Below are 27,512 nucleotides of genomic sequence, written 5' to 3'. Positions count from 1 at the left end.
TTACTTTATATATGTCTCCTTTAAGCAACATTAATAGAAAACACTCCATAAATTTCCACTGCTAAGCTGATGATACCCAGCTATATTTATCTATGGAACCAGATTAAAATAATCAGTTAATAAAGCTTAAAGCCTAAAAGACATAAAGGCCTGGATGTCCCACATTTTTTTACTTCTAAACTCAGACAAAACTGAAGTCATAGTATTTGGGCCCAAAAATCTCAGAGATATGATGTCCAACCATATTGTTACCCTAGATGGCATAAGTCTGGCCTCCAGTACTACTGCAAGGAACCTTGGAGTTATTTTTGACCAGGATTTGTCCTTTACCTCACATATAAAACAAATCTGTAGAACAGCCTTCTTCCACCTACGGAACATTGCCAAATTTAGGAGCCTCCTGTCTCAAAGTAATGCCGAAAAACTGGTCCATGCATTTGTTACCTCTAGGTTGGACTACTGTAATTCCCTACTTTCAGGATGCCCCAGTAACTCCCTAAAGAGCCTGCAATTAATCCAAAATGCTGCAGCAAGAGTCCTGACTGGAACTAGCAAGAGAGATCATATTTCACCTTCACTAGCTTCTCTCCATTGGCTTCCCATTAAATTTAGAATAGAATTTAAAACCCTGCTTCTTACATATAAAGCTCTGAATGGTCAGGCTCCATCATATATAGAAGACCTCATAGCACCATATCATCCCAGTAGACCACTTCGATCTCAGAATGCAGGCCTACTTGTGGTTCCCAGAATTTCCAAAGGTAGAATGGGAGGCAGAGCCTTTAGCTATCAAGCTCCTCTCTTGTGGAACCAGCTCCCAGTTCAGATTCGGGAAGCAGACACCCTCTCTACTTTTAAGTCTAAGCTTAAAACCTTCCTTTTTAATAAAGCATATAGTTAGTTATAGTTATGCTGCTATAGGCTTAGACTGCTGGGGGACCCACCCCCGATGCTCTGAGCTCCCTTCCTCCTCTTGACCATCTCTCCTCTCCTCTCACCCCGCAATTGTCACCACTGTATGTCATTAACTCTGTGTGTTCTCTCCCGTAGTTGTCTTTGTCCTTCTCTGTCCCCCTCTCTCTGTCCCTGTCTGCAGGTGTCCCCGGCTTTGAAGCTGTGTGTCTTCCAGCGTGCAGCTACTGGTCCTACCAACCTGACCGATATTTTGTTGTTTCTTTTTGTTGCTCTTTTCTTTTCTCTCTTCACTTTCCACTGACCCCAACCGGTCAAGGCAGATGGCCGTCCACCCTGAGCCTGGTTCTGCTGGAGGTTTCTTCCGTTAAAGGGAGTTTTTCCTCTCCACTGTTGCCTATGGCTTGCTCCAGGGGGAATTGTTGGGTTCTCTCTATACATCTTTATAATCTTGACTTTATTCTGTAAAGTGCCCTGAGATGACTTTGTTGTGAATTGGTGCCACATAAATAAAGTTGAATTGAATTGAAAAACCTTAACCAGTGTGTTAGCTCCTCTAGTAGTACACTTTACATGCGGATAGAAATTAGGGAGCACTGCTTTAAGGTTCGGATGATTGAAGTTTCTTGCTACATTATGCACTGCATCACGATTTATCAGTACGTTTCAAAATGAATTTATGTGGTAAATTTAGACTATTCAATTTTTTTCAAGTAATTTTTACTAAAATTATGCAACATAACTTATCTTATTGTGGAGAGGTGCTGTCAAACCCTTCTGTGACACAGCCTTATTGAAAATCTCTGACAGCAATGCAGGATTATTTGCATCTAAGTGTTGTTGAGTGAGACTTTCTCAGCAATCAGAGAATTTCAGTTATTTCATAATGGCTCTTGGATGGGCGGCCAGGATTGATTCATGTACATGAAAGAGCAAACATAAGCAACATATTGTAGCTTGAAATTGTATTAAATAGGTTTGATAATTATTTGACTTCTGTTTTAAAATAAGTCACAATGTTTTATTATACTCAAACATTGTGCTGTCCAAAAAAAAATAAATAAATAAAAAATTGCCATTAGTACATGGCTGGAGAGACACTGCTATCCACTTAACAGACCTGTGAAAACCAAATTCTCGCTCTATTGTGTCTTTATTTGCAAAGAATATTTCAGAATTCACATGAAATTCATTAGGAAGTTACTAAGTATTGATATTGTGTTGGGAGTTCTCATTTCATATCATTAGAATATCTATGATGCAAGGCCCTTTGTCACAAAAATGTATTGTATTTGGTAGTTTTATTTAATAAAAAAATAAAAATAAAAAAAATCTGAATGTGGTGCAGTGTTACTGTTGTGCACCTATAGAGAATATGAAGGTTTGTCATGTTGTCATTGGGGGATGGGGGGTTGTTTGGCTAAAATGTCTACTTCTTTTCCTTTGGGCTGTTCCCTCTCAGGGGTCGTCCACAGTGAATCATGTGTCTCCATCTAACTCTGTCCTCTGCATCCTCTTCTCTCACACCAACTAACTTCATGTCCTCTCTCACTACATCCATAAATCTCCTCCTGCCTAGCCTCTCCAACCTCAGCATCCTTCTACTGATATATTCACAGTTTCTCCTCTGAACATGTCCAAACCACCTCAATCTGTCCTCTCTGACTTTATCTCCAAAACATCTAACCTGAGCTGTCCCTCTGATGTCCTCATTCCTGATCCTGTCCATCCTGTCACTCCCAAAGAGAACCTCAACATCTTAAGCTCTGCTACCTCCAGCTCTGCCTCCTGTCTTTTCTTCAGTGCCACTGTCTCTAAGCCAAACAACATCTCTGGTCTCACCACCGTCTTGAACATCTTTACTTTCATTCTTGCTGATACTCTTTGATCACACAACACACCTGACACTTTTCTCCACCTGTTCCAACCTGCTTGCACTCGCCTCTTCACCTCTTTTCCACACTCTCCGTTGCTCTGAACCGTTGACCCTAAGTACTTAAAGTCCTGCACCTTCTTCACCTCTGCTCCCTGTAACCTCACTGTTCCACCTGGGTCCCTCTCATTGACACACATGTATTCTGTCTTGCTGCGGCTAAGCTTCATTCCTCTGATTTCCAGAGCAGACCTCCACCTCTCTAGATTTTCCTCCACCTGCTCTCTGCTCTTACTACAAATCACAATGTCATCTGCAAACATTAAAGTCCACAGTGATTCCTGTCTAACCTCATCTGTCAGCCTGTCCATCACCAGAGCAAACAAGGGGCTCAGAGCCGATCCTTGATGCAGACCCACCTCCACCTTGAATACCACAGCTCCTCTCTCGGCACCCTGTCATACACTTTCTCTAAATCTACGAAGACACAATGCAACTCCCTCTGACCTTCTCTGTACTTCTCCATCAGCATCCTCAAAGCAAATACTGCATCTGTTGTTCTCTTTCTAGGCATGAAACCATATTGCTGCTCACAAATGTTCACCTCTGCCCTTAGCCGAGCTTCCCACAACTTCATTTTTTGGCTCATCAGCTTTATTCCTCTGTAGTTGCCACAGCTCTGCTCATCTCCCTTGTTCTTAAAAATTGGCACCAGTACACTTCTCCTCCAGTCCTCAGCATCCTCTCACTCTCCAAGATCTTGTTAAACAAACTAGTCAGAAACTCTACTGTCACCTCTCCTAGACACTTCCATACCTTCACAGGTTTGTCATCAGGACCAACTGCCTTTCCACTCTTCATCCTCTTCAACGTCCTCCTCACTTCACTCTTACTAATCTTTGCTACTTCCTGCTCCACACCAGTCACCTCTTCTACTCTTCGTTCCCTTTCATTTTCCTCATTCATCAACTCTTCAAAGTTCTCCTTCCATCTTCCCATCACACTCCTGGCACCTGTCAATACATTTCCATCCTTATCTTTAATCACACTAACCTGCTGCACATCCTTCCCATCTCTATCTCTTTGTCTGGCCAACCTGTACAAATCCACCTCTCCCTCATTAGTGTCCAACCTAACATACAAGTCCTCATATTTAGCGCTTTGGAGAAAAGCGCTAAATAAGTGGCCATGTGGTGCGCTTTCCGATGGACTCGTTGGATGAGCTTGGAGTGGTTCATCGCCTTTTCCCCTCCTAGCACTCATTCGAGCCTGTCAATGCCTGGCTGGTACCTGTTGTTGGCCCTGAACTGTTTGAGCCCCGCTGTCCCTGATCTCCTTGCCCCAGGCACCGCGAGGTAGATCTGGAGAACATGCTGCCTCTCTGCTTCCTGTCAGCTTCATAAACGCTAGGTCTCCAGTGAACAAAACTTTTATCCTTAAGGATTTTCTTTGTTTGACAGAGAACTGACTGAATGTCAGTGAGTCCAGCGCTGTTTCTGAACTTTTACTAGCTGAATGTGGTTATTTTAACTCCCCGCGTACTTTGGGACGAGGGGGGGAATAGGCACTGTTTATAAATCTGCATATAAATGTAGCCAGCCACCTCTGTCGTCTTCTTTTTCCAGCTTTGAACTTGACTTGTTTGAACTGGGTCGCTCTCAACCTTTGCTTAAGGAATTTTCTGAATTTTTGGCTGAAATCATGCCTAAGTATGATCGAGTCCTTATCGTTGGAGATTTTTTCCATGTGTGCTGTCCAAACAAAAATGTCCAAGGACTTTTTAAGCCTTATTGACTCTTTTAATTTTCTTCAGCATGTTTCGAAACCCACGCAAGAGCATGGACGTACTCATGAAGTGCCTTGAGCTAGACTGTTCATAAGATTGTATATTATTTAACAATAAATATTGGTTGTGGATGGACTGGAAGTACCGGGGGGGGTACGACTGTCTTCTGCAACCCCCAATCCCCGCCAGGTGGTGCTTGCGTAGGGAAAAGGAACCCACTGACAAGGGTTAGTGAAGAGGAGATTTGTGATGCTACGAAGGGCCAAATCCCGTTACAGTCTCACCACATCAAAAACTGGTAGAAGAGGGCTACCAGGGGGGTACGACTGTCTGTCTGCAACCCCCAATCCCCGCCAGGTTGCGCTGGCAGGGGGGGGCAACGGAATGCTCACCATCAGCGAAGCGTGTCGTATCTATGGGTGTCGATGGATCAGGAACGGGTCCATGTCGACGGGCGACAATAAACTTCCCGAATTTGAGTCGACTGTGCAAGCCATGTTCTATGGTGACGCCTATGTCTGTTACCAACTTGAGGATTTGTGATGTAGTGTTTTCTGACCATATGCCTGTATTATATGACAATATGCTGCACTGTAACATCTTTAAGGCTCGCGGTCCTGCTCGGTGCGTCTGTATTATTAACCCTTCCACTGCCGCTCCCTTCTCTGCCTTTTTCCATCAAAACAAGGTCACTCATGAGTCTATGTGTTTTGATACAGTCGAGCTCAGCTCCTGGTTTCATTCCTCCTGCCAAACAACACTAGATGCCGTGGCTCCGTTAAAATCCAGGCAGCCTAAAGTTAAAGCTGAGCCGTGGCTGAATCATACAACTCGGGCTGTCAGACGCGAGCGCCGAAAAGCTGAACAAAAGTGGAAGAAGGACAAGCTGCAGGTCTCATTACAAATTTTAAAGGACTGCTGGCATCGTTATCAGGCTGTTGTAAAAGAGGCAAAAAGGGAACACTTTTCAAATATCATCCTGTCAAACTGTCACAAGCCTCGTGTTCTGTTTAACACCATAGATGTTGTTCTCAATGCCCCAAGGACTGTTTATGTTGAATCTTCTTCGAAAAATTGTGAAAACTTTCTTAAGTTTTTTGTAAATAAGGTGAATAATGTGAGGGCTCTCATATCACCACCTGCTTCTGATCCTGTGTCTGTGTGTAACCAGTTTGAGCCTGTAACTTTGTCTTTTTTATATGAGACTGTTAGACATCTGAAGCCCTCAGGTTCCCCCACTGATGTGGTTCCACCACAGTTTTTTAAAGAGGTTATCACTACTCTGGGGCCTTCTGTTCCTGGTGTTATTAACAGCATCCTTGCCTCTGGTGTCTTCCCAAGACACTGCAAACATGCTACAGTACAGCCACTGATTAAAAAGCCAGGCCTGGATTCCTCTGTGTTGTCCAATTTTAGGCCCATTTCTAAACTTCCCTTTCTATCAAAACCTTTAGGGAAAATTGTATTAGTCCAATTGAAGGACTTTTAGAGGAAAACAGCACTCTTGAGGTTTTCCAGTCTGGCTTTCAATTGCTTCACAACACTGAATCGACACTGCTGAGGGTTTGTAATGACATCCTCTTAGTTACAGACACTAGGGACTCTGTGGTCTTGGTGCTACTGGATCTTACTGCTGCCTTTGACACAGTAGATCATAGCATTATGATTTTTCATTTAGAGCAATGGATAGGAATCTATGGCACTGCTCTGGAGTGGTTTAGGTCATACATGGCAGAGAGAACTTTTTGTGTACAAATTGATAATGTCCAGTCCTCTTCTGTTCCTCTGTTATATGAGGTTCCACAGGGCTCAATTCTTGGGCCTCTGCTTTTTTCCCTCTATCTGCTCCCCTTTGGCTCCATTCTTAGAAAACATAACTGTTCCTTTCCACTGTTATGCAGATGACACCCAGATATATGTGCCACTGAGACAGAAGGATGGCTATTCCATAAGCTCACTGATGGAGTGTCTTGAGGAATTAGGAGCCTGGATGGCTCTTAATTTCCTCCATTTTAATGAAAAAAAGACTGAGGTTATTGTCTTTGGTCCAAGCACCAGCAGTGGGCCTCCTCTTGTAGACCTGGGCCCTTTGACACAATTTGTTAAACCTACTATCATTAATTTGGGTGTTAAGGTGGACAGTGGTTTTAGCTTGGACGGGCAGGTTAGTGCAGTGGTGAAATCCAGCTTCTTTCATTTAAGACAATTGGCAAAAGTTAAATCATATTTATCAAAAAAGCACTTTGAGACAGTGATCCATGCTTTTGTCACAACTCGGCTGGATTACTGTTGTAGAGGTGATGTTACTTGAATCTGATGTTCCAGCAAATACTTCACTCCTGAGATCGATTTATGACGAACATTGAACAATTATTGTACTTCCTTCTCAACTTAGCTGATAACGGATTCATTGTATTTAGTTTAAGTACAGTAATCCCACAAGCACGTTCAAAAACAGTTTCATCAAACAAGTTTCTCAAACAAGCTTCTCAAAGTATGGCTGAACTCACAGAACTCGCAAAACTCGCTAAGAAACTTTGTGCCTCCACAGCTACATGCTGAACCTTTCTCTTCTACCTTGTTGTGGTCCACACCACCTTGTAGTCAGTTCCTCTGCTCCAGTTACCGTCACGTCTGCTTCCTTCAGTAGCTCAGCTGAACAGCATTTCTTGTAACAAACTCTTTGCCATGTTTTGTTCTCTTGACCACTGGACAACAAACTTAAAAGGTAAACTACAAAGGCAACATCAAAGCTATATGGTGTCACTAATTACATCATCAGTACACATAAATACTACACAATACATACTACATAAAACAAAAACCAAAAACTGTGGAAACCCTTGGTTGGCTCATACAACTGTAATTCTCTGTACTTTGGTGTCTCTCACTTGTCCCTGTCCCGTCTTCAGCTGGTACAAAATGCAGCTGCACATTTGTTAACTGGAACCCGGAAGAGGGAGCACATCACCCCGGTTTTAGCATCACTGCACTGGCTGCCTGTCAATCTTCATTATAAAAGTTAATTTTAAAATTATTTTATTTGTTTTTAAGTCCTTAACTGGTCTTGCTCCGTCCTATCTGGCTATATGTGCACTCCCCCCTCCAGGTCGCTCAGGTCTGCTGACCAACTGCTCCTGGATGTGCCGAGGACACGGGGAGCTCAGGGGAGAAAATCGAGGGGGGGAATTAAAGCTGAAAACTCACTTTTTCTCCCTGGCTTTTGACCCAGTATGAGTAGGTGACTGTACTATTGTATTTTATTCTTTTTATCCTTTACTACTTTATGTATAAATATGTATTTATTTTGGCTTTACCATTTTAAATTGTTAAGCACTTTGGTCAGTCTTTGCTGTTTTTTGTGCTTTGTAAATAAAGTTGGCTTGGCTTTAACGGAAGCAACCTCCAGCAGAACCAGGATCAGGGTGGGCAGCCATCTGCCTTGACCGATTAAGGTAAGTGAAAAGTGGAGAGAGAAACGAAAAGAGCAACAAAAGTAACAAGAAATCATTGGGCAGGTTAATAGCTCCAAAGCCGGGGACACCTGCAGAAAGGGACAGAGGGAGTAAGAAAGAATGAGAAAGACAACCACGGGAGAGAGACCACAAAAACTTAATCTCATACAGTGATGACAAATGTGGGGGGGGAGGAGAGGCGAGGAGAGGAGAGGAGAGAGGGACAGTGGGGGGTGGGTCCCCCAGCAGTTTAAGCCTATTGCAGCATAACTATAACTAACTATAAGGTTTAAGAAAGAGGAAGGTTTTAAGCTTAGACTTAAAAGTAGAGAGGGTGTCTGCTTCCTGAATCTGAACTGGGAGCTGGTTCCACAGGAGAGGAGCTTGATAGCTAAAGGCTCTAACTCCCATTCTACCATTGGAAATTCTGGGAACCACAAGTAGGCCTGTTTTCTGAGATCGAAGTGGTCTACTGGGATGATATGGTGCTATGAGGTCTTCTATATATGATGGAACCTGACCAATCAGAGCTTTATATGTAAGAAGCAGGGTTTTAAATTCTATTCTAGATTCTAACCAATGGCGTAAAGGTGAAATATGATCTCTCTTGCTAGTTCCAGTCAGCACTCTTGCTGCAGCATTTTGGATTAATTGCAGGATCTTTAGGGAGTTAGTGGGGCATCCTGAAAGTAGGGAATTACAGTAGTCCAACCTATAAGTAACAAATGCATGGACCAGTTTTTCGGCATCACTTTGAGACAGGAGGCTCCTAATTTTGGCAATGTTCCGTAGGTGGAAGAAGGCTGTTCTAGAGATTTGTTTTATATGTGAGTTAAAGGACAAATCCTGGTCAAAAATCACTCCAAGGTTCCTTGCAGTAGTACTGGAGGCCAGACTTGTGCACAATACAATAACAATATGGTTGGACATCATATTTCCAAGATTTTTGGGCCCAAATACTATGACTTCAGTTTTGTCTGAGTTTAGAAGTAAAAAATTGTGGGACATCAAGGCCTTTATGTCTTGTAGGCTTGAAGCTTTGTTAACTGATTATTTTCATCTGGTTGCATAGATGGGTATAGCTGGGACATATATAAAGTAAAAAGTATTGGTCCTAACACAGAACCTTAAAGAACCAGCCTGAATCTCGCTGCACCTCTTCTTCTTAGGCTGGTGTGGCCTGTCCTCTTCTCTAGACTCAGAAGTTGATGTGGTGACAGTGCCATATGCAGTCAAGGCCCGGGTGGATGTAACAACTAGGGGAGGACTGATTGTGTGCTCCCACTGCAAAGCCGCATCCATTCGGGGCGAATGTGGCGCGGAAAGTCTTTCAAAGTCTTTATTCTTTCTGTTCAGAAATATCACACAACTGCCTGATTCGCTGCCTTCATACATGTATTAAAATAATTTCTCTAATACACTCATATACTTTTTTCTGATACAATCAACAACCATCAAATTAATCTCTATGTCCCCGCTCTGGTCCCTTCTCACTTCCTCTCTGTATCCACTGTACCTTCCATTGCTGAAATGTCTAACTTAATTTAAAATTGAAATTGTCACCTCGCTAATTAAACCCCTTTCACTATGTTCTTGTTAATGCAACAGTTCATGACACATATAATTCACTCATCGCTTATGACTGGAATTGTTTCTACTCTCAAAACAGCTGCTGTTTCTCCCATAATCAAAAAGCCCGGTGCAGATCCCAATGACCACAATAATCTATTTCCAATCTTCCTTTTCTCTTTAAGATTCTAGAAAAAAGTATCGCTTCTCAGCTCTGTGCCCAACACACAATAATCTTTATTAAGAATTCCAGTCTGGTTTCCGCCCTCTGCATTCCACTGAAACAGCTTTACTTAAAATTACCAATAATCTCCTCCTGGCAACTGACTCTGGTCTTTTGTTTATTCTCATTCTTCTATATCTTGAAGTGCAGCCTTCAACACCATTTCGCATTACTTCTGAAATTGGCATTATATTCTTCATTCATTCTTGGTTCAAATCTCATCTCTCTGGCTGCAATCAGTTCATTCAGTTCAAATCATTCACATCGCACCCACTCCCAGTCAGCACAGGTTTTCCCCAGGGCTCTGGCCAGGCTCCCCTGCTTTTTATCGTCTAGGAGTTTCTCAGTATCGAGTCAGCCAAGTCCGGACTTGGAGCTTGAACTTGGCAAGTCTGAACTTGTCTAGTACATTTGGGAAAGCAACTTAGCTCAGCACTTAAACACAACTGTTCTGTAGTTGTTGCACAAGTTGTAGAAGTGTTACAAAAAATGACCTTTTTAGAAAAGACAAAACTAACTAGTGACTGTGATAAAGAATAAACTTGTAGGTTTTATTAGGCCTATATAATAAAAACATTGCAATTTACTTAGCTGGCATAGCTGGCTACTGCAAGTCCACACAGGTCAGCTACAAAAGCATCCTTGATAAAGCAGGTGAAGTAAGATCACTTCCATTGTATGATCTGTACTTGGTTAGATGTGAACTTTGAGTTAGAACAAGTGCTAGAGCTTTGACTGATGACGTTTCACAGGTCTGCAAAAACACAGAGAAGAATGCAAATTTTACTCCAGATTTTACAAATATCTCCCACCATGTGCACGTACACATGCACACAGGGTGGAAGGAGAAAGCCACCTAAACTCCAATGTCAGGGGCAATATAATGCTAATTAAAGTGATTCTCCCCACCTTTCAAAGCAGCTTTGGCATAAAAACTAGGTGTTTCTCAAAACAGAGTACGGCAGGTCTAAACCTAAAGTGAATAATAACATATATATATAAATGCTACAGATAACAGAGGTAGTGGTAAAACTACCACACAGCTTTCTGAGAAGTCGGTTGTTCACTGGGATGACTGCAGACGTTCGTCAGATCCTCTCAGAAGTTGGCCTGCAAGCTGCCGACCACTGCCTCATCTGGCAGAACTAAGGTTCTTCAACATCTGCAGCACCATGCCGTGGTAGCCAGCTCCATCTTCTATGCTGTGGTTCGCTGGGGCAGCAATATGAAGGTGGTAGACAGTAACAGACTGAATAAACTAATATGGAAGGCTGGTTCTGTGCTGGACCCTCTGCATGCTGTCCCTCCCACCCAGTCCACCATGTGCTGGCTGCACAGAGCAGCACTTTCAGCCACAGACTGATCACAGTCAAGTTCTCCACAGAACATCACAGGAGATCCTTTCTCCCAGTGGCCATTAAACTGTTCAACTCATTCCCCTTCTGTAAAAAGGAGGGAGACTAAATGGTCAAAATGGACAAGTAGTATTGTTTTTATTCCATTTCTGTTTACTTCTCTAGTTTGGGTTTTTCTTGATTATTGATCAATAGTTTGTACGTGTACTTGTCTATTGTCTTGGTTTGGTGGAAGTACTTTTCATTCTTTTCTACTTTTCATGTGGAGAGCAGCTGTAACAAGGCAACACAATTTCTCTATAGGATCAATAAAGTTGTTTGAATCTTAAATCTATGGAAGAAAGAGAGAAGTAACAGGTAAAACTCAGAGAAAACAAATGTAGTGAGGGAATTCTTAAGAGGGAGAAATGGTGAGTGAAGATTCTCTGCACCTAAGCCAGAGCAACGGGAAGAGGGGAAGACAGCACAGGTGAGTGAATGGGAAGAAGAAGTCCTCCGCGGAAAAACTCGGATCCAGTGGCCACACAAAACTCAAACAACCATAGATGAAACAGATAACTCGGAGTGGACAAAGAGGGGGAGATCAGAGTGGAGAGGAGAGATAATGATGGTCACCAGGGCAACGCGGACCAAAGCCACAGCTGTCCCAGCATCTATCAAAGACATTTTGTTTCAGAGAGAGACAAAGTAGCTACAGTGGATCTGATTAAAACAACCACCCCTCATCAGATCTAACATCCGGTGAAGATGAGGTGATCCCAGAAGAGCCTGGGTCATCCAGCCACTGTGTACCAGACCAACAATATCGCTCATCATCTACTGAAAAAGGAAGCTAAGGGTCCAGATACCAAAGCTAAGTCAATTGCTGTCTAAGCAATTCTGAGCAAGGAGGAAGAAAAAGAGTCTGCAAGTTACTATTAAAACAAGCACAAAAATGATTTAAAAAATGATATCGTCCCATATATTGTAAAAATGAAATTTGAAGATGGCAAGACACAAAGAAAACACATAGCGGAAACTCATGTTGCCCACGACTTCAGTTTCCCAACTGTCTCCAAACTATGGAAGACACGATTAGAATCCCTTCAAATTATGGGTGACTGGCTACATAATCTTAAGGTTTTAGAATAAAGAGATGGGAAGATAGTGGCATGACAACATGCCTCTATTCTGGAGAAGACTACCTACCATGCCAATCATGCAGTGTTTCAGAGGAATGAACTTGAGTCATGTAAAGACAGGAATAGTGAAAACCAGTAAGGCAAAAGAAAAAGACACTCATTCCAAATAGGGACTCGTCTCAAGGAATTCAGAAGGTCATAGTATACATTCATTACCTCTTTCATCAAAAGTGATGATATGAAGATATGGAGATGTATCAGACAATTGATGAGAGAACTGGGAATGTTGGTGTTGGCTGCCAAGGAAAATGACAAAAGGTATATGATCGAACACATTTTCAGCTGGTTATTAAAGCAGCCAGGGGGGAGTCAAACTATATGAAAAGCCATTATACTGCACTGAAAACAACAGAGGCCTGGATTGGACACAGATGTCAAACGTTTTAGATTATAAGAAGGCAAAGACGATTTTAGGAGTTGCTGGATAATTATCCAACAATGTATTAACTAATGCTTATAGTAAAATGGAACAACAGAGATGGTGTAATGACCCTTTGCCATAAGATGAAAACACTTTATTAAGTCAATGGAGAGAAGCTAGTGAAGGTGAAATATGATCTCTCTTGTTAGTTCCAGCCAGCACTCTTGCTGCAGCATATTGGATTAATTGCAGGCTCTTTAGTTACATCCTCTAATAGCTACAATTTTATTCATAAAGAAAGTCATGAAGTCATTGCTGCTCAGAGTTAAGGGAAAACTAGGCTCAACAGAACTATGGCTCTTAGTCAGCCTGGCTACAGTGCTGAACAGAAACCGGGGGTTGTTCATGTTTTCTTCTATTAATGATGAATAATATGCTGTTCTGGCATCACGAAGAGCTTTTTTGTACATTTTTAAACTATTTTTCCAGGCTACATGAGATTCTTCTAAATTTCTGAAACACCACTTCCTTTCTAACTTTCGTGTTGCCTGTTTTAAGTTTTAAGTATTTGTGAACTATACCATGGAGATCACCTCTTCTGGTTTACTGCCTTCTTTTTCATAGGGGCAACACTATCGAGTATTGTACGTAGTGAGGCTGCAGAATTATCAACAAGATAATCTACTTGTGCAGGAGTAACATTAAGGAGACTACTTTCCATTGTATTAACATATGGTGAAGCAAATGATGAAGAAATAATTTCTTTAAATTTGTTGACAGCTTTTTCACTTAAGAGACCGAAAGTTTCAACATGAAGATGTTGAAGGAGAATAGAACAGGGGAGGATTTAAACATCCCTGTGGAGCTGGAGATGGTGTCTCTGGAGAGGTTAGATGAGGAGGAGGAGGAGGACAGTGTATGTATAACAGAACCTATGGACTGCACCAAGTCTCCTGAGCCAGCAGAGAGAGTCATGGACTCCACACCTGAAAAGCCCCTGCTCACCTCCACTTCCTCCTTTTTACGAACCAACGGCTGGCGACTTCCGGTCTCCAGTGTGCTGTTTTATTGAAAGACATAAATCCCAGCATTCACCCTGTGGGCCCAGCAGTTTTTGCTTTGAGCTGGGAGGGTGAAGAAGCTGGATTTTGGGGCTTGTTAAACTCTGACGCAAAGGGCTGTAGCCTGTGATGCTCAGAGACACACAAATGCCAGTATGGACCTACCAGAGTCCATTGAAAAAGTAATGCAATAAGCAATACACACATTTGTCACAGTTTCCACAGACATTCTGTCATTATGCAGGTCCTGCTCGTAAACAGACGACAGCCTGAGTTAGTCAGTGGATCAGCCACAACAGTAAGACCACCTGGTGGGAAATGCTGTTATAAACAGGGCCCAGCATTAGAACATATAGTGTTCTAATAGATAGATGGTGACAAATCTAGAGATTTGTTGACCAGACTTTACCCTCTTCCGTTTGAGATGACACACTGAATGGGCTCTCATGGCTGTACCTCTCACACTCTGATCATTGTTTGTAGGACAGGATAACAGGATGCTGAGGAGTTAATGAACTAAAAAAGATTCCTTAAGCACCATCAACAATCCCTGTTGTTGTTTTTCAGATCAAAAACTCAAATTAAAGGATGAACTAAGAAAGTGAACAGGGATATAACAGAGGACATATGTAGCTGTGAGGATCACTGTACTCTGTTAACTGATTGGTCCATGTGTTTAAACTGGGTCGGGTACAGTGTGGTTTTGAATTCCAGATAAGTGCAGGTAACAGGTCGGGTCCAGATCGAGCTTTGTGGGTGCAGGGCAGCTGCAGGTTTGCAAAATTGGACCCATGTAAAACTCTGCTACTGAGTTTTGTCAAAGGGGCAGATACAGAAGCTCATGTATGAATGTGTGTACTGTATGTACACTAACACAATGATCCCTCACAGAAAGCAACAGGCCTTCAGGCCAAGTATTGTGATTACTTGAAATATTACATTGAAATGAAAATCAAAGGAAAAACAAAGTCCTGTAACTGTTAAACATCTTCTGTAAAGTCATTAAAACTTACATGCAAACCAAAGTTGAATTCCTTGAATAATCTGGGCACTTTAACACTTTTCTACTTGTTGGCACTGAAAGCGCTTTACACTGCTTCTCATTCACCCATTCACACTCACAGTCACACACACACACACCAGCTGATGGTGGAGCTGCTATGCAGCTGGCCAACGCTCACTGGGAGAAACTAAGTTGGGGTTCAGTGTCTTGCTCAAGGACACTTCAACATGTAACTGGAGGAACTAGGAATCAAACCAACAACTGCAGGATTGGTGGACAACCACTCTACCTCCTGCACCACAGTCATCACTCCTTGCTGTTTGATGACGTGGTTAATTTAGTGTTTTCATCCATGCTGTCTCTTAGAGCACTGGCTTGCGTCTTTTGCCTTTTTAGCCACCAATAAGCATCTTACTGTGTCCTTGTCCTACAAACAAATTAACAGCAAAACTACCTTAATTCAAAAAGACACTGGAGTCAGGGTTTAGCATGAAAGCTCGGTGTTTAATGAATGAAAGTAGTAAAACTGAAAACCAAAGGAAATCTGTACATCACAACATACTGTAGATAGTCTGCTAAGTTTCCGATACTTCAGAAAAAACTGGTTCTCAGTAAGATGTAATTTACATTGCTCTGTTTACTATATGCCACAAAACTGGGTCACAAAGATAAATAACTAGCTTATAAATGCACTTACAGACAGTGATTTCTGAGGCCCCGTGTGCACAGGTACATTTAGCAGTACCACAAATCCTCCAGCAGAGGTAGACAGGGTCATAAAAATAACTACTGGACCTTCTCTCTAAACCAAAGGAACCTAAAGAAGCACGGTGCTGTTTTTTTAGAGCTCTCTTTTATTAAATGCTGTGCAGTCCTGGCTACTCCTAACACGTTAGGACACCACTGGAGCTCTCTCACTGGTGGAAATAGGACTGATATCCTAAATTTAAAATGTGGGTACATTGATCATACGCCTACTCCTAAAAGTAGGACCATCATTGCAGCTTTCTAAAATTAATAGATAGACAGATAATTTAAATAAGTGTAGTTTCATTTTCATTTTGTGGGGATCAGGTGGCTGCAGTTTTACCAATATTACTTTATTTTAGATTTAAAGACCTGCTGCCTGATCTCAGAATTGATGGAAGTAGCAACTTTTATGTGGACTACTGCAATATATATTTTAAAATAAAATTATTACTATAGTTTAGTTGTCGAGTTGTTGTCCTGAAATCTATTCCACCACCACACAGTGAGTTTTAGAGAAAAGGTAAGAAGTGAAAGTGCAACCCAGTTTTGTCCCTAAATTTTAGAGACAGAATTTTCTGATTTTTTACTGTAGTAGCATGTTATTGTCACATGATAGATGTGTTGGGGAGCTGATGTTAAAAGTTGAACATTTACATGACACTGCCACATAAAGAACAGAGCAATTGGTGTCTCACAAAGCTGCTAATGAGGCATTCAAGCAAACAAATGGACACATTTTAACCAAGTGATTTCACTCATCGTTCGATGGGCAGAAAGCAGAGCACAGATCTGAACATTTATGTGACATGTTTCCACTTTGGCTCATCAAAAATGAAACATGCTGCTGCTGTTTGAATCATCTAGAGAGGATTGATTGTGCTGCTGGCAGCCATGTCAGCAGGGCACTGCTGTAGTTTAGATAAGACAAGTAGAGCAGACATTTTTAACAGTCCCAGTAAGTCTTTGTTTTACTTTCAGTGTGCAGCTGAGGTGGATGGACAACAGGTGGCTGTCATTGACACCCCAGGCCTGTTTGACACCAGGTTTGACAAAGAAGAAACATCTAAACTTATAGGCCAGTGCATCTTATACGCTGCTCCTGGACCCCATGTCTTCTTGATGGTCATCAGACTGGGCAGATTCACTGAAGAAGAAAAGCAAACTGTAAAGAAGATTCAAGAAATCTTTGGCCAGGCTGCAGACAGATACAGCATGGTCCTCTTTACTGGTGGTGACGATCTTGAAGATACCATTGAAAGCTTCCTGACAGGGAGCCCTGAGCTGCAGGAGCTTGTGAGAAGGTGCAATGGTCACTACCATGTCTTCAATAATAAGAACGAGGATCGTTCTCAGGTCATTGATCTGTTTGAGAAGATCAGAAATATAGTTCAGAGTGACGGAGGAAGTCACTACACCAATGAGATGTTCAAAGAGGCAGAGAGGGCAATTGAAGTGGAGAAACAGCGCATTCTGAAGGAGAAGGAAGAGGAAATACGCAGACAACAAGAGGAGGTGGAGAGAAAACTGCAGGAAAAATATGATAAAGACATGGAGAAACTTTATCAGCAATTTCAGGCTGAGAGAGAGAGAGAGAGGAAAGAGAGAGAGGAGGAGAGGAAGATGGTGAGAGAGGAGATGAATAAAGAGAGAAAGAGGGAGAGAGAGGAAAGAGCAGCAGAGAGAGAGAAAGAGAGGAAGCAGATGATGGATCAATTAAGTGCTAAACACAGCAGAGAACTTCAAGGTGAAAAAGACAAAGTTCAAAGCATTTATGACCAGTTGGCCAGGATGAGAGCTGAAATGAATAATTATAAACCTCCTTGTGTTATCTTGTAATCAATTCTCAGCAGCTATTTGCTGCAGGTTTGTCTCTTTAATGACAAGTCAATGTAAGACACATTTAAACCTTTTTGGATTTTCCACAGTGATGTCTTGCAAATATTATGAATTAAATGAATGCTGTGCTAATAGTGAACTAAATAATGACAAATTATATTCTTAGGAAACTGTTCTGAAACTGTTAGAAATTGTTCTGGATGAGCTACAGTAGTTATTTTTAAAGCATTACTCAAAGCATTAAGTTCTTGAGTCTATGATCATGTCAATGCTTGTACCAACTTAAACTACAAATAAAGTCATTACATCTTAAACTCTAGTCTGTGTTGTAGTCTGTATTTACTCTCTCTTCATCCCCATTCAATCCCCCTCCATTCCATTTAAGGGTCTAAGGTCAGAGTGTGTCTCATGCACATTGCATGAAGGGCTGCGGTAGTTTTATCCTGGTGTAGCTTCTAACCTGACAGCTCAGTGTATGAAGGAAAGATAACAGTTAAACCTTAAGAATCAGTTCTTTTACTCACCTTGCCCACAAACACCCCTGCTGTGATGAGGTTTCAGAGCCCAGGAACAAGGTCAGAGAGACAGATCTGGGTTTCAGTTTTCAGTTTAAAGGGAGACGATATACAGTAGGTGGCAAGTATGTAGTCTGCATTCATGCAAATAGAAATCATGTATAATCATGGTATTTAGGGCTAGTTTATATTTTCCTTGCAAAATCCAACCAAACAGGTGAAAAAAACTATGATGTAAATAACATTGGATGAAAAATTTTACAAAAAGACATTGTGTACAATGTAAATAAAAAGAACACAGTGATATATGGTTATAAACTAGGGACTAGAACTTTCCCAGAAACATTTTGTTTCTCAACTTTAAAAAATTTGATATTGATGTGAAAGAAGTTCTGGTGCATCCTGTTTCCACTGATTATCCTTGAGATGATTCTACAACTTGATTGGAATTTAGTTGATTGGACATGATTTGGTACAGCATACACCTGTCTATATAAGGTCCCACGGTTAACAACGCATATGTCAGAGGACAAACCAAGCCATGAAGTCTGTATTGTCTGAAGAGAAACAAACTGTGCAAAGGATTCAAGACATCTTTGGACAGGCTGCAGACAGATACAGCATGGTCCTCTTTACTGGTGGGGACCTTCTCCAAGGAACCACTATTGAGGATAATACTATAAAGTACAGCCATAGGTTTCAAGTTGCTACACGTGCAGACTGGGTGACTGTGAGAGACTAGATGAAGAAACATTACGTCTTATGGAAAAACTGCCTTGGATTTAATAGATGTTTCTGACTGTGTGTTTACTGTATGTTTATGGCTGGTCTGCTGTTATGATCATTGACTTGAGGTTCTGTGCAATGTTAACATTCAAATGAACTTAGTGTTGGACTTATTTTAGATAGGTGACAAATAAAGACACAATATGCAGCTGTTGGGCATCAAACTAGCTGTAGTGTATATGTGTTTACTGTCACATCTCTAAAGAAAGAGAAATCCTCCAATGCATGTGGCAATTTCCTAGGAATTAGGTTGTTGTCGACCAGACAGAGGCCAGTACAGAGACTGGAGGTGGCCACCACTACCTCCCTCTCCAAGAAGGGTCTGTTTTTTGCCTTTAACTGATGAATTTCTAATCATTTTCATAATCGTTCATGAGTTGGTAAAATAAATATTGTTAATGTTAATGTTGTGAGCTTTTCTGAGGCCCATATGTAAATGGTCTGGACTTATAGTGCTTCTCTACATTAATGGTAACCAAAGCCCTGCTATGCAGCTGGCCTGCACTCACAATCCAAGCAACAACCCTAGGATTGATAAACAACTGCTCTACCTCCTGAGCCACAATCAACGCACAAGTGAGTCTCCTCATGTTCTTTTATCAAAGATGAATCAGGCTGAGCATTGACATGTTCTTAATGCAGAATCCCTTACACCCTCTGAAAAGCTGATTCCTTAATGCCACTTTCTCACTGGCAACAGAGCTGGTGAGGTTTCTGTGAGGTCAGTGGTTGTCATAGAGCATGTGAAAAGGCATCTCTGTCCTCTGTGTTTACAGCTAGAGAAGTTCTGTAGCAGTGGCCATTAAATTCCTATGTATATTTAAAATACAGTCCCCTTGCTTCAGTGTAACACAGCTCAGTCTGTACCTTGCTTTCCTGTAGAGTACATTTGTGTAATAAGACTAGCTCAGATGGTCAGGTGAACGCCTTCCATCGCAGACCTTCATCGGTGTGTGAGGGTGTGTGTGAATGGGTGAATGAGATGCAACAGTGAATGAGAAGCAACAGTGTCAAGCGTTTTTGGATGAAAGCGCAACATAAGCAGAACCATTTACCATTTACTAATAAATAGTAAATGGTTCTGCTGGGACCAGTCCAAAAAGTCCAAGTAAGCAAATGACCCTTTGTTTTTGTCTAAATTATAATGGACTATTTTGATGCCAAATATTTCCCCCATTTTTCATTCCTGACTTAGATCATAGCACACTGACAGTAGCTGTTTCCTCCTCTTGTAATTCTCTGATGTTGTACTGATGAGTGGCTACTGAGCTAAACTGATTCTTTCTACCTACAATTTTAACTAAGTGTTGCCCCAAAACATGCACAGTTTCCTTTTTCAGTGCACAGATCAAACTGAAGATGGACAGGATTGTACTGGGTGTCTCATGTCTCTCAGGTCAATATAAACAAATGTAACTGCATTTTTAACTGTACAACACAACACTACTGGGAACGTACAGTCTGAATTTGGGGTAATCTTCGGGATGCTTCATCTCTTCCACCTGCCTCCATTCAAACTTAAGCATCTTTACAGATTTGATCTGATGGAACTAATTTTTAATTCAATTCAATTAAACTTTATTCATATAGCGCCAATTCAAAACAGTCATCTCAAGGCACTTTACAGAATAAAGTCAAGACTATAAAGAGAAAACCCGACATTTCCCCCCGAGAGCAACCCCTAAGCAACAGTGGAGAGGAAAAAACTCCCTTTAAAGGGAGAACCCACCAGCAGGACCAGGCTTAGGGTGGGCAGCCATCGGTTGTGGTGAGTGGAAGGTGGAGAGACAAAAGAAAAGAGCAACCTGCCCAGAACAGTGGGCAGGTTGTTAGGACAAGTAGCTGCACACACAGCTCCAAAGTCAGGGACACCTGCAGCATCCACCACTTTATGGGGTAGAACTGCTGTTACTGGCTTAAGGCTGTTGAGCTGCAGTGAATGGCTCAAGACTTTAGGGCCACACTGCAGATGACTGCAAGTTAAGGAAGGGTAGTGAACAGTGGGCAAACTGTGGCGCAGGAAGGTAGAGCGGTTAGCTAACCAGCTAACAGCTGTCTGCAGACATCAGAGTGATGTCTCGTCAACACAATAACTGCAGATGAATTATTATAAGTGAGCAAACTCTGTTTCTGTCCTGTCTTTGCTCAAACTGATCATTAATGTAGAAAAGCTGTAGTTAGTTGAAACACCTGCTGATGACAGGCCATGTGTGGAAAAGCATTTATTTACATACACGTACAAATTATTCTTGCTCAGCAGGTTTGCATATGTAGAACTAAACACATTGTGATGAAATGCTTTGGTCATTTGCATTTGGTTAGAAAAATCCATCCTCAGGTTTTTATCCAGAAAATGTTGACAGTCTGTTATGTGAAGTTGCTCACTTGATGAAAAGAAAATGATACGAATCCCAGATTATGAGAAGTGCAACATAGTTTCTTATCTAATGTAAGAAGATCATAAATCAATCCTTTAATCATTTTGTTCCTATTTTATTTCATTTTTTTCTTTGTAATTAAAGTAAGGAGCAGAGGTGCACAGCTTTACATGGAGCTCGAATAAGAACTGGAATTCTTGTAAATGGCACAAAGTGAAAGTGCTTCTTGCAGCAGTTTGAATTTTGAATAACTTTGGGCACAGAGGGACCCCAGGGACTTTCCAGGAATGAAGCTGGAGTAGATACAGAAGTCATATTAACCTCGAGGGGGCCGCAGTGAAAGGTTCAGAAGATTTAACAAAATGAAAAAAACAAAAGAAAACTATGACACCTATGCCAGTTTGTGGCCACTAGAAAAAATCTATAGTTCCCTCCTAAATTATTGTAATTATTGCAAAGCCATTTGTTTTTCTATACACAAAGGCATTTAATGTAAGATAAAAAGATAGATGTGAAGAGAATTTCAGAATTGTAGCTTGTATTTGATACTTTTACACCTAGATTTGTTGATACGTGGGCAATTCCAGGCTAACCAACAAGTTTAGACTGAGATCCTCAGTCAGACTATTTTATCCAAGAAGTTTGGTAAAAATCAGGAAAATAATTTTTAAATCGATCAGAAGCTGACAAACATCCAGTGTAAGGACTTTACAATAGGTGTCATTTGTTTTAACGTCCTTCCATTGTTAAGTTGCTTTGCCTTTGGGAGGAAGCCTAAGAAGATACACATTCTGAAAGAGAAAGAACAGAAAATAGACAATAGAGAACAAGAGGAACTGAAGAGAAAACTACGGGAAAAAGAAGAACTGGGAGCTGGTTCCACAGGAGAGGAGCTTGATAGTTAAAGGCTCTGCCTCCCATTCTACCTTTGGAAATTCTGGGAACCACAAGTAGGCCTGCATTCTGAGATCGAAGTGGTTTACTGGGATGATATGCTGCTATGAGATCTTCTATATATGATGGAGTCTGACCATTCAGAGCTTTATATGTAAGAAGCAGGGTTTTAAATTCTATTCTAGATTTAATGGGAAGTCCCCGGCTTTGAAGCTGTGTGTCTTCCAGCGTGAAGCTACTGATCCTACCAATCTGCCAGATGTTTTGTTGTTGCTTTTGTTGCTCTGTTCTTTTCTCTCTCCCCTTTCCACTCACCCCAACCGGTCGAGGCAGATGGCCGTCCACCCTGAGCCTGGTTCTGCTGGAGGTTTCTTCCGTTAAAGGGAGTTTTTCCTCTCCACTGTTGTCTATGGCTTGTTCCAGGGGGAATTGTTGGGTTCTCCGTATACATCTTTATAATCTTGACTTTATTCTGTAAAGTGCCCTGAGATGACTTTGTTGTGAATTGGTGCTATATATATAAAGTTGAATTGAATTGAATTGAATTTAAGGGTCTAAGGTCAGAGTGTGTCTCATGCACATTGCATGAAGGGCTGCGGTAGTTTTATCCTGGTGTAGCTACTAACCTGACAGCTCAGTGTATGAAGGAAAGATAACAGTTAAACCTTAAGAATCAGTTCTTTTACTCACCTTGCCCACAAACACCCCTGCTGTGATGAGGTTTCAGAGCCCAGGAACAAGGTCAGAGAGACAGATCTGGGTTTCAGTTTTCAGTTTAAAGGGAGACGATATACAGTAGGTGGCAAGTATGTAGTCTGCATTCATGCAAATAGAAATCATGTATAATTATGGTATTTAGGGCTAGTTTATATTTTCCTTGCAAAATCCACCCAAACAGGTGCAAAAAACTATAATGAAAATAACATTGGATGAAAACATTTTCCATAAAGACATTGTGTAAATAAAAAGAACACAGTGATATATGCTTATGAACTAGGGACTAGAACTTTCGCAGAAACATTTTGTTTCTCAACATCAAAAAATTTGATATTGATGTGAAAGAAGTTCTGGTGCATCCTGTTTCCACTGATTATCTTTGAGATGATTCTACAACTTGATTGAAATTCAGTTGATTGGACATGATTTGGAACAGCATACACCTGTCAGAGGACGCATATGTCAGAGGACCAACCAAGCCATGAAGTCCAAGGACTTGTCTGTAGACCTCTGAGACAGGTTTGTATCGAGGCACCGATCTCAGGAAGGGTACAGAGACATTTCTGCACCATTGAAGGTCCCAATGAGCACAGTGGTTTCCATCATCCATAAACGGGAGAAGTCTGGAACCACCAGGACTCTCTGGGCCGGCTGCTAAACTGAGAGAGAAGGGCCATTCAAATCCTACACGCTGCATTTTTATCATTTCTGATCGAAGCTTTTGTTAACATTTCATGTTGTCTCTGTTTTCCTTGTCTGCCTGTGTCTTTAAATCAAATACTACTTTGTTGTTCTGTAGCTCACAAGACAGAAAGCAGAATTAAAACATGTGTGTTATGGGTTCAGCAAATGTTGGATTGGTATAGGAGGCTGCAACATGTAAAGAATAATAAGGTAAATAAATTAGTATCGTTGCTTTGTCTTGTTCACGTGCTTATACAAACCCCACTTGCAGAGAACTTGGGATTCTGTGTACAATGTAAATACAAATAGAATGATTTTAATTATTTCCAGCACATTTGTGGTTGTAAATTGTACATACTGTACACACAGGACCTGTCAGTAAACTTCTCACTGTCTTCTATAGCAGGTATCTGTAACTTTACTGTCATAAATGTAGATACCACATAGCATTTCCTCAGATGTGTCCTGACATGTTCTACCCTCTTTACACCTTTCACCGCTGTAGGACAGTAAACCACACAAACTGTAACAGTTGCAGTATCAACTACACTTTTATAGAATTGCTGCCATTTCTCCTAAATGGTGAAGGGAGGGGTGAGCATTGTTGTTTTATCAGAAGAGCTTCCTACACAGAAGACACAGAAGATAAAGTCTGAGTACTTCATGTACTACACAGATATATGTACCCTGACAGAGTGCACCAGGACTTTAGGCCAAAAATGAATTTAATTATCAAGTGGGGAATAAAAACAATTATAAAAACCAAGGAGGAAACGCTAAAACAAGTTCCTCCAAAACTCTTTTATTGTGTGGAGGATCAAATCCGAATCTTTTATTTCTCCCCAGATAATTTGTAGTACTTTTACATTTACATTTAGTCATTTAGCAGACGCTTTTATCCTAAGTCACTTACAAGGCAGCAAAAATCCAAGTCAAGGAGAAAACGTCAAAGCAAAGTCCTATTAGAAAAGTGTTTTCATCAGATGTGACCTCATCAGATTCAAGTGCAAGAAAAAGCATAAAGTTTTATTTTTTTAATAGATTTAAGTACTTAATATCGATATTGAGTTTGCTGAGCGTGCAGTATGGAAGCTCGTTCCACCATTTTGGGATCACTGAGCTGAAAAGTTTAGCTTGGTGTCTTCTGTGCGGTGCGGGGAACAACAGACGTCGTTCGTAGCAAACTGCAGTGGATGGGAAGTGTTACTCCCATCCAGTTAATCACGGACACAAGATGATCTCTTGTCACAGGCATTTATTTCCAAAGATGTTCATTATGCCGTGAGAACTAAATAAAGTTCAAATATAAATAAAACTCAAATATAAAATACAATTCCTTTTCTTTGACATAAACAGAAAATAAAATACACACAATAGCTTAATAAACTTATTTCAAACTGTACAATATCACTTTATAAGGATTATTCTTAAATAAAATATAGGTGAATAACAGTTGTTACGTTCCTTTACATGTCGTATCTCTAGCTAAACCAAGTTGCTAACAGTCGGTACAATATAAACGATCACAAGCTTCACATACCTCATTGGCCGCATTAACATACGGGGAGAATATAACTTCAGCTTAACGAGTCTTGCTCTGTCTCAGACCTTGGAAACAACGTAACTTAAAACTTGGGAAACACTATACAAATGACTTAAGAACGAAAACAAATATATTCTTAATCATATCAATTCCCCTTTTTCGTACAAATTATATATAATCTTAACTACAAAAAGTACATAAACTTAAACATTATAACTGCTTCTAACAGCAGTTACACTCGCTCAAAATTTATTGGCCAAGTATTGCACCTTACGCCATCTTTTGCGAAGGTAAAGATCTTCTCTTACAAATTCTCCGGGTGGTGGCAAAACAATAGAAAATTTCATTGTCAGAAGGAGATTAGGTGTAAGAGGTTGTGCTCCTGCTGGATCATTGAGTAAGTGTGCCGTTAAAGGTCTGCTGTTTATGATCGCCATAACCTCATATAGGTAAGTTCGCAATGACGAACTATCCAGTTTGCGGGACGACTGATCTAGAATGGACATTAGCACATTCCTTATTGTCCTAACTTGTCTTTCCCAAGCTCCACCCATATGACTTGCAGCTGGAGTGTTCATGAGAAATTCACAGCCTAGTTGTTTTAGGTATTCTTGGTCCATCTCCTTTACAGCTTCCAAGAACTGACGCCTTGCACCAGCAAAGTTAGTACCCTGATCAGATCGAAGTTGTCGAACGTTTCCTCGTAGTGCAATGAAAGCACGAAGAGCATTAATAAAGACATCAGCCGTCATATCTTCAAGCAGCTCTATGTGTACTGCACGAGAACACAAACAAGTAAATAATAGACCATATCGCTTCAACTCAACATAAAATGAGCCAAAACAGTCCTTACCACAATAAGTAAAGGGAGGCGTTGTCTCCATCCGTTCAAGTGGTAAGTCTGCCATTTTTTGTGTTTCTGTAGGTCTTCTAAACCTTCTACACTTAACACACTTGTGAATGCAAGATGACACAGCATGACTGCCACGGATCCAAATACCACTTGATCTTAGTGCGTTAAGTGTTATACCACGACCTTGGTGTTGCACTCGCTGATGATAATGCTCAATCAGCAACCTTGATATGAATATATATATATAAAATCACTGGATGCTTGATGTGTGGGTGTAAATCAGCACACTCAAGACGACCTCCCACTCTGAGAATGCCGTTATCGTCCAAGAAAGGATTCAGTCTGTAAAGCTTGCTACTCTTATCCTTTGATTTCATCTCACCCTTACTCTGCAAGTTTCTTAATTCCTCAGAGAAAAATGCACCTTGGACAATGCCTATGATGGAAAGTTCTGCATCCTTTCTCTCTTGTAAACTTGTGGCTTCATTGGTTTTTGATGCCAAGCCCTTAATCTGTTTGACACGTCTTATGAGTCTAGCAATACCCTTGACTAGTTTGGTCCAGTTGGAGAACTTTAGAAAGCGATTATTAAGTGAGTCTTCAATAGTCAAGGTCTTGTGTAGATACGTTTTACGAGCTTCTGGGTCTTCAACTGAAATATCTCCCACCTTCACATCTCTGTTGGGAAGTTGATCCAGCCAAAGAAAGGCTGGACCCGTAAACCAGTTGGATGTAGTGAGTTCTTTCGCTGTAAGTCCTCTTGATGCATGAGCTGCAGGATTGTCTTCCGAGGTTACATATCTCCATTGACTTGGATCTGTGCTCTGTTTGATACGCTGAATGCGGTTTGCCACAAACACATGAAATCGTTTAGCATCATTGTTGAGAACAGGTCACTTTGTGAGGCTGGTTAGAGGATTCCATTAAGTGACAGAAGCTCTTTGTGTTTTTCTTTTCTTCTTCTTCTGTCTTGTGTACTCAAAAGTTGTAGGACTGGGTGAAAAAATGGATTCACAAAAATCTCAGCTCATGTTCTCTCTAATTCGGCGTTGATTCCTAAACGTGGAATATTAGATCACAGCGAAGGTTTGAGCGCATTTTAGGGATATAAGTTTTGGTCGGTGATGGTTGGGTAAATGATCTAAACCATATCATCAGCAGACTAACATGGTACAGCAGACAACACACTGCAGCACTTGGTCCGTTCTGGTCTGGTGAAGTTAATCAACTACAGCGTTTCAAACTATCTGTATGTTTTAAGCATTTTGGATAAAGATGACTTCTAACTCTGAAGTAGAGGCTGTTTTTTTTCCTCCCCCCTTCCACTTATTCCAAAACCAAAAAACATTTCAGCAGTGATGTTACATTGACTCTTTCATCATTCGCTTTACCACGTGTCAGTACATTGGAGAGTAGCCACTTCAAATTTATCCTCATACAAGTTGATTTTTTTAAATTAATTTGAAGACTTTCAGTCAGGATTTAGACTTCATCACTGCACAAAAACAGCACTATTAAAAGTCATCAATCTTCTCTTGGCTTGAGATAATGGGCTCGTCTCTATACTTGTTCTGTTAGATCTTACTGCTGCATTCAACACCATGGATCCCAATATTTTATTACAGAGATTGAAACATGAATTTGGGATTAAAGGAACTGCTCTAGGTTGGTTTAAATACATACATTTCCATTGCTATGATGATGATACCCAGACATATCCATCTATGGAACTAGATAAAGGTCATCATAAAGGACATCATCATAAAGGTCTGGATGT

The 27,512-nt window shown here is 41.0% G+C and overlaps 1 protein-coding gene across 1 annotated transcript; it reads left to right on the top strand.

Moving 5' to 3' along the window:
• The first annotated feature begins 13,526 nt into the window (after window positions 1-13,526).
• LOC137123251 (GTPase IMAP family member 4-like) lies at window positions 13,527-17,799 on the top strand. Its single transcript, XM_067496691.1, has 2 exons — window positions 13,527-13,772; window positions 16,508-17,799. Exons 1-2 carry the CDS (start codon window positions 13,527-13,529, stop codon window positions 17,363-17,365), a joined length of 1,104 nt encoding a protein of 367 aa, XP_067352792.1. The 3' UTR covers window positions 17,366-17,799.
• The last annotated feature ends 9,713 nt before the right edge of the window (window positions 17,800-27,512 follow it).

The sequence above is a fragment of the Channa argus genome, chromosome 3 (genome assembly GCF_033026475.1).
Source record: "Channa argus isolate prfri chromosome 3, Channa argus male v1.0, whole genome shotgun sequence".
Taxonomy (NCBI): domain Eukaryota; kingdom Metazoa; phylum Chordata; class Actinopteri; order Anabantiformes; family Channidae; genus Channa; species Channa argus.
This window is presented reverse-complemented; position numbering and strand designations above follow the sequence as displayed.